Source organism: Sturnira hondurensis, unplaced genomic scaffold (genome assembly GCF_014824575.4).
Source record: "Sturnira hondurensis isolate 20B ecotype Veracruz unplaced genomic scaffold, ASM1482457v3 Scaffold0000880, whole genome shotgun sequence".
Lineage (NCBI taxonomy): Eukaryota > Metazoa > Chordata > Mammalia > Chiroptera > Phyllostomidae > Sturnira > Sturnira hondurensis.
This window is the reverse complement of record NW_028073511.1, coordinates 23,280,250-23,288,455: the sequence shown is the minus strand read 5'-3', so window position 1 is coordinate 23,288,455 and position 8,206 is coordinate 23,280,250. Positions and strand designations below refer to the sequence as shown.

The 8,206-nt window shown below is 40.0% G+C and overlaps 1 protein-coding gene across 1 annotated transcript; it reads left to right on the top strand.

Moving 5' to 3' along the window:
* Window positions 1-352: 352 nt before the first annotated feature.
* LOC118994304 (olfactory receptor 7A10-like) lies at window positions 353-1,201 on the top strand. Its single transcript, XM_037056946.1, has 2 exons — window positions 353-707; window positions 993-1,201. Exons 1-2 carry the CDS (start codon window positions 353-355, stop codon window positions 1,199-1,201), a joined length of 564 nt encoding a protein of 187 aa, XP_036912841.1.
* Window positions 1,202-8,206: the final 7,005 nt, after the last annotated feature.

Below are 8,206 nucleotides of genomic sequence, written 5' to 3'. Positions count from 1 at the left end.
TGAAAAACTTGAATAATTTCTCCTTAATAATGTATTTAGGCTAACACCTTAGGGGGAAAAACAGATTGGGACAAAAATTCATGCTCTGGTGAACACAGAAAAATCATAGAGGGAAGGGATCCAACCCAAAATACTGAAATTAATATTTTAACTACAACATATAAACTGTAACATTACATCTATATGAGTAATACTGCTTTTTGTAAAAATTACTCATGTTCTTTTTCTCTTTCCTGAAAGTCACCTCCACCTCATGGCAGCAGGGAACCTTACAAGAGTGTCAGAATTTCTTCTCGTGGGACTATCAGAGGCACCAGAACTGCAGCCCATCCTATTTGGGCTGTTCCTCTCCATGTACCTGGTCACTGTGTTGGGAAACCTGCTCATCATCCTGGCGGTCAGCTCAGACTCCCACCTACACACCCCCATGTACTTTTTTCTCTCCAACCTGTCCTTGGTAGACATCTGTTTCACCTCTACCACCGTCCCAAAGATGCTAGTGAACATCCAGACACAGAACAAAGCCATCACCTATGCAGGATGCATCACTCAGACTTGTTTTTCCTTACTCTTTGGAGTGTTGGATGATATCCTCCTGACTGTGATGGCCTATGACCGCTTTGTGGCCATCTGCCACCCCCTGCACTATATGGTCATCATGAACCCCCGGCTCTGTGGACTGCTGCTTCTGGTGTCCTGGATCATAAGTGCCATGAATACCCTGTTACAATGCTTGATGGTGTTGAGGCTGTCTTTCTGCCCAGGCTTGGAAATCCCCCACTTTTTCTGTGAACTCAATCAGGTGACCCACCTTGCCTGTTCTGACACATTTCTTAATAACATTGTGATTTATTTTGTAACTATGCTACTAGGTGGTGGTCCCCTGGCTGGGATCCTTTACTCTTACTCTAAGATTGTGTCCTCCATAAAGGCAATCCCATCAGCTCAGGGGAAGTATAAGGCATTTTCCACCTGTGCGTCTCATCTCTCAGTTGTCTCTTTATTTTATGGTACAAGCCTAGGGGTGTATCTCAGCTCCGCTGTTACCCACAACTCACAATCAAGTGCAATTGCCTCAGTATTATACAGTGTGGTCACACCTATGCTGAACCCCTTCATCTACAGTCTCAGGAACAAGGACATAAAAAGAGCTCTCAAAAGATTCTTTGTGGTGGCAGGTACACAAGGGACAATCACCTGAGGCCAAAAATTATACTTACCTTCTTTGCCCTAAGATTCAAAACCAGAAACTCTGATTCTTATACAGATTTTGGGTTTTGAACTTGCTCATTTCATTTCTGTCCTGGAATTTCCTTTGTTTGTTTCAACTTCTCTATACAGTTTAAGCCACCATTTTATTAAGCTTTCTGCATTGTCTATTATATATACAGATTTTCCTTTGTCCTTTTTCCTCAAATCAAAAAGTTTTTCCAACCTTGATCAGATATTCTCATAAGTGTTTCTCTACTTCTGTGGCAACATTGATGTCTTTAGAATAATTTCTTCTCAAATGACATACAGGGCCAGCAGAAGTAAGGCTTGCTTGAGTGTGCTTGGTACAGTATATGAATGCCTTACATGAGATGGACAGCAATTTCAAAATTTCACATGAAATGGCATATGGTGTGTTCCACTGTGATATTGTTATGATAAAGAATTACATGCTTATGACTTTGTAATAAAAAAGAAGCTTTCTTAGTGCCAGACCCTATATATTATTGTAAGTAATTTCTTCTTGTTTTGTAGATACATGAATAAAGGGTTTTCTAGAAAGAAATTTTATAACATGTTGATTCTTGTATAAAATTCACAAAATTTTTATGTATATTCCTGTAATTCCAAAAGAGTTTTGATCCCTGGATATATCCATGGATATATCTGTTATCTAACTTACTCCCTTTGATCTTATTCAAATTTATTCTAATTAAAAATAAAAATGCATATCTTTCAAGTTTCAAAACAAAATAAAAACATTAAGTTAAAAATAGAGTTCCAAGAGAACTTCATGTTTGGGCACAATATAAGTGCTTATGCAGCAGCCGTGACATACATCTGGCACTGTGATTGCAAAAAAAAATCAGGAACAGGACAAGGCTGTCCACTTTCACCACGTCTATTCAACATAGTATTGGAAGTCCTGGCCACAACAATCAGACAAGAAAAAAAATAAAAGACATCCAAATTGGAAAGGAGAAATCAAAACTGTCATTCTTTGCAGAATACATGATACTGTACATAGAAAACCCAATAGACTCCACCAAAAAACTTCTTGACCTAATAAGTGAATTTGGCAAAAGAGCAGGATACAAAGACAAAATTCAGAAATTGAAGGCATTTTTGTACACAACGATGAAATATCAAAAACAAAAATCAGGAAAAAACATCTCATTTGATATAACAATAAGAAAAGTAAAGTACCTAGAAATAAATCTTCCCAAGAAGATAAAAGACCTGTACTCAAAAAACTACACAACTCTAAAGAAAGAAATCAGGAAGACACAAACAAAGGGAAGCATGTACCATGCTCATGGATTGGAAGAACTAACATCATCAAAATGTTTACACTACCAAAAGTAATTTGTAGATTCAATGCAATCCCTATCAAAATACCAATGACATGTTTCATAGATACAGAACAAACAATTAAAAAATCTATATGGAACCATAAACAACTCCATATAGCCACAGCAATTTTGAGAAAGAAAACAAAGTAGGAGGGACCAAAATACCTGATATCAAAATGTATTACAAAGCCACTGTAATTCAAACAGCCTGATACTGGCACAAGAATAGACACATAGAACAATGGAATAGAATAGAGAGCACAGAAATAAACCCTAGTCTCTGTGGTTAATTAATATTTGACATACGGAACAGAAGCATAAATGGAGTAAAAATAGCCTCTTCAATAAATTGTGTTGGGAGATCTGGACATCTACATGTATAAAAAAAGTAAACTTGATTGCCAACTTACACCATACATGAAAATAAATTTAAGGTGGATGAAAGACTTAAATTTAAATAGCGACACCATAAAAGTCCTAGAGGAAAACATAGGCAGGAAAATTTCAAATATTCCACATAACAATATTTTCACCAATATGTCCCCTAGAGCAAGGGACATAAGGGAAAGAATTAACAAATGTGATATCCTCAAAATAAAAAGCTTCTGCATGGCTAAAAAAAAACTCCATTAAAATTAGAAGAGAACCAGCCCTGGATGGCGTTGCTTAGTGGATTGAATGTGGGCTTGCGAACCAGATGATCACGGTTTGATTCCCAGTCAGGGCACATGCCTGGGTTGCAGGCCAGTTCCCAGCAGGAGACCCATGAAAGGCAACCATATATTTTTCTCAAAGTTATGAACTGAGTACACATTTGAATCATATTAGTACCTCATGATAAAATGAGGTATGAAATGAACCATACATATTTCTCTCCCTCTTTCCTTCCCTTCCTCTCTAAAGATAAATAAATCTTTTTTAAAACATTAAAAGAGAACCAACCATATAGGAAAACATATTTGCCAATGATACCTCAGACTAGGTATTCATCTCCAAAATAGATAAAGAACTCACACAAGTCTACATCAGAAAGACAAACAACACAATCAATAAATGGGCAAAAGATCTGAACAAGACACTTCTCCACAAAGGACATACAGAGAACCCAGAGGTATGTGAAAAGATGTTCAGTATCACTAGCCATCAGAGAGATGCAAATTAAAACCACAATGAGATGCCACTTCACACCAGTGAGAATGGCTATCATAAACAAATCAACAAACAACAAGTGCTAGAGAGGATGTGGAGAAAAAAGAACCCTACTGCACTATGGGTGGGAATTCAGACTAGTCCACCCATGGAGAAAACACTATGGAATTTCCTCAGGAAACTGAAAAAAATTGAACAAAGATTTTATAACAGCTTCTGTAATGACTAAATGTCCATTCTGCATTCAAAATTGCATGGAAATGCTTTTTGGTTCTGAAGACCTAAATCTACCTACCCCCAACTTGAACACAGCCATGGCCTTACTACTCCAAGTGTGGTCCAGAGACCAGCACCTGAAGCATCAATACCACCTGGAACTCATTTGATTCAAAGAACCCTTGGGCCCACCAGGACCAGCATTTGAACTATAATCCTGGGCAGCTTATGTGTACCTTGAAGTTGGAGAAGTGCTGGTATAGGCTAGGCTTAGTCACCTTCTCAGGTTGAGAATAGGGTTTGGATAATTATATGTAATGGATACTGTAAGTGGTTAGAAACCTCCCTCCACACATTGCCAAGTGTCTCCAGGGGCAAATCATGTCAGACACTGGCCCAGAGTTTGAAAACTAGAAGCAACCTGACAGATTCCAATCAAGGCCCACCCCTCACTCAGTTCATAGCTTTGAGCAAATCACTAAACCACTTCCAGCCCCATTTCTGTAAAGGGGAATGGCATTCACATCAGTAACACCTCGTAGAATGGATTTTTCAAAAAATTAAACCAGACAGAATCAATAAGGTACTAGGCTTAGATTATATGGACCAAAGGATCAAAGTGCATATCTCATAATTAACAATTATTTTATCATGAGGTACTAAATGACAGCTCATAACATGTGATATAAGTAAGAAATTTCTAATTATTTTGACAAATAGGCCAGAGAGGAAGACTGTGGTGGCCAGGACAGCATATCAAATGAACAGAGCCCCCCATCCACACTTTGAAGAAGAATAACAATGCTCTGGAGACATCAGGCCTGTGTCCCCACCAAAACTCAGTGCTTTAAGGACCAAAGAAATATGGTCCTCCTGTGTTCCATAGTCTCAGACTGTGGAGAAAATTTTAACTCAGTGTTGGAATAAGGTAGTAGGTGGTAAGACCTCATGGAAGCAGGTGAGATCCAAAACAAGGAGTCATAAAATCGAAATCCACCTGACTTCTAACCTGGTCTCTTGAGATCTGAGAATCATTAGGAAAAAATAATTCTATTTATTCCAGAGGCCCAGAGGGGAATTGGGTACATAGATGTTAGAAAACACGAGGGAAATGTGCCTGATGAGCAGATACTCAGAGAGCTGTAAATATCTCCCCCACTCCTGCTGTCCCTCAGCTTGTACAATGTTGCTGGACAAACATGGTTGTGGCTGTGATTCCTAAGTCTGGCTCGGGAATGATGCTTCACTCCTTCCTGCTGTTTTGTCTGGGACAGACCTTCAGTCTTCATCTTCCACCCTCCAGGAACCAATTCTGACTTCCAAACAGAGACCAGAAAACCTGTCTAGGGGAGTCTGAGAGTCTGGTAGGTATATCAGGAAAGGGTCAGAGGGGCTGGATCCTGAGAACTTTTACCTCAGGTATGGCAACCCTAATCAGTCCGGCCCCAAGACCAGATATCTCTGTATTCCTGGTTAAGTAACTATTTTATACTTAAATTACTTAATATATTAATAAGGATGCACCTGTTTGAATCTGCGCTCCTGGACCATAGCTGACAGTTAGGTGATGGGTCTGGGAGTGCAGTGGGGAGTCGCTGCACAGTGACTGAGATGCAGGAAATGGTTACAGGAAAATGAAAACACTTCTCAGAGAGTTTTGCTGTTTTTAGAGATGAAATGGAGCCTTAGGTGTGGAGTACAGTGAAGTGAGAGTGTGTGTAATAAAATTCTAAGCCAGGGTACCTTTGAGCATGTTGTGTATTCATTGAAAAGATTCAGACCAGTGAGGCAGACAGCACCTTGTAGCAGCAGTTAGTGAGGCAGACATTGCAGTATCTTCTCTCATGAGGCATATTCACATGAGAGTATATTTAATAAGTCTAAAGGGGAGTACTAACTAGTTTTATCTCATTACTGACAAGGCTGCAATATTTTGAGATTTTGTGCCCTTTTACTTTCTATATTAGAACAGTAGAAATTTCTGTCCCACACTTAGCCTGTTCCTGCAGTGGTCATATCTCTGTGCTTTGAATGAGAGAGGCTGTCATGCTCTTGGGAAATATAAATTGAGGATTGACCAACTTGTAAATGAGGAGTATAGTGTACTGAGTAACAAGTTTTGACAATTCAGTGATAAAGAAACTAAGGTCACACATTGTACCTTAAATCTTAATGACACCAAGATGTCCTAGTTCACAGCCTTTACTTTACATTTATGCCATGAAGACTTCACTGTCCCACCTAATGGGATAGAATATCTCCAATCATTTCAATATTTCTTTTCTAGTTTCCTTGGATTTTCAAAGTAAAATGCCTACCCGAGAAAACTAATAAATGCAGAGACTTAAACTCAACCCCTCCATCACATGTCACTGGATGACTGACTATTAAACTGCAGAGACTGCTGGGAAGTGCTCCCACACCAGTTGTTCTCAGTGAGCACAGAGATGTGGGTACAGTTCTAGATGTCAGAGCCTGGCTGGAGTCTCACTGGCTAATCTCAGGGTGTCTGCAGGGCTGGGCTCCTCCTAGAGCCACAGGGAGAATCTGTTTTCTCCTCAATCCCTGTTTGTATTCTGACCACCTGCAGTATTTGGCTCAGGGCCCTTCCTCCTTCTTCAAAGCCAGCAGTGCTGCTCTTTCTCCTGGTCTCCCTCTCTGCTTCTAGGGGAGCACTATGTTGACCCTAGTCCTCACAGATGATCCCGGCTCACCTTCTATCTTAAATCAGCTGATTACCAGCCCTGTTCCTTCAGCTACCCTCATCCATCCCTTGCTTTAAAAAAATAACGTATTCAAATATACTAGGAAATACGATGTGTACATCTTACAGAGGTCGAAATCCTGCCTGCTAAAGGTTGGTTTTCAGATGTGTATTTTGTGTCAGTCAAGGGCCCTTACACAAAGGGAGCACAGATTCAATCATAAACTCTGGAATGAGTGATTACCCATTTCCTCCAAAACCCCATGCAGAGACAACATTTGGATCACAGGAATGAGAGTGACTGCCACGGAGTCTAACACAGAACCACAGCCTTTCTTCCCAAAGGGCAGTCCACACACCAGGACCTGCAGTGTCGATACCACCTGGGTGCTTGTCAGAAACATAGCTTCTCTGAGCCTGAAGGACCTGCTGAATCACGTTCTGCATTCGAACTAGAATCCTGGGGACTCTATATGCATTTGAAGCTACAGAACTGCTTGTCTAAACTAGGTTCTGTCACCTTTTACCATTGTCATTTGGGGAGGGATAATGATTTGGGGGAGATTTGTGTGTGTATATTTGTGAATTGTAGGTGTTTAGTAGTATCCTTTCAGGCATTGCTAGGTGTAAAGTCATTTCTTGTGTAAATCCACTGCCTAGAAGCAACCTGAAATAATTATAACCATACTCTGATATTACCTTTGAGCAAATCACTACATGCCTGCAGCTGCTCCATGAGGCCTGGGTAGTGGCCATTCCCTCTGCTGGGGCACATACTGGCCCACATAAGCTTTATCTCCATCTATTTCTCCCCTGAGTTCTTTGCTCAAACATCACCTTGTTGGCCAGTCTTGCCTAAAAACCCATGAGATATAGAATGGCCTACTCGCTTTCTAATTTAGACCTGATTTTGTTTTCTTCATAGGATTTGTCACCATCTGTTGTTATATTTATTCCTGTTATTTGCTTCTATATTCTTTCTCTAATATAGGCGTGTAGGGACTTGTGTTCTTCAAAACCCTTCATTCACAGTGCAGACAGTGCCCAAAACATGGTCAGTACTCAATTTGTATTCCTGAAATACATGATATGTTTCTCATTAAAACTGTGAAATATTAGGCAGCATAAAGAAGGAAGGAGCACCTATCCTTCCCGACAGCATTGATGGAACTAGAGAGCATTATACTAAGTGAAATAAGCTAGGCAATGAAAGACAAATGCCATAATGTCTCACCTATAATTGGAGCCTAATCAATAAAACAAACAACCAAGCAAAATACAGCCAGAGACGTTGAAATAGAAAAACAAAGTGACAGTAACCAGAGAAGAGTGGGGAGATGGATAATAGGGGGAGGACCATCAAGGAGCATGTATGAAGGACACATGGACAAAGCCAAAGGGAATAGATTTGGAGATGGGAGGCAAAGAAGGGTGGGGCAGGGGGTCCATGGTGGGATGAAAATGGAGGCAACTGTACTTGAAGAACTATTTTTAAAAACTTAGTATTCCTGATACCTTAGGGGGAAAAGTAGGTTAGGACAAAAACTCCTACTCTGAGATGACACAGAAAACT

Bases quoted from the DNA above. Each gene is read 5' to 3' on its own strand.
- LOC118994304 (XM_037056946.1), top strand. From the start codon at position 353: ATGTACCTGGTCACTGTGTTGGGAAACCTGCTCATCATCCTGGCGGTC. The intron at 708-992 runs GTGCCATGAATA...CTCATCTCTCAG, and splicing joins TCTGGTGTCCTGGATCATAA to TTGTCTCTTTATTTTATGGT.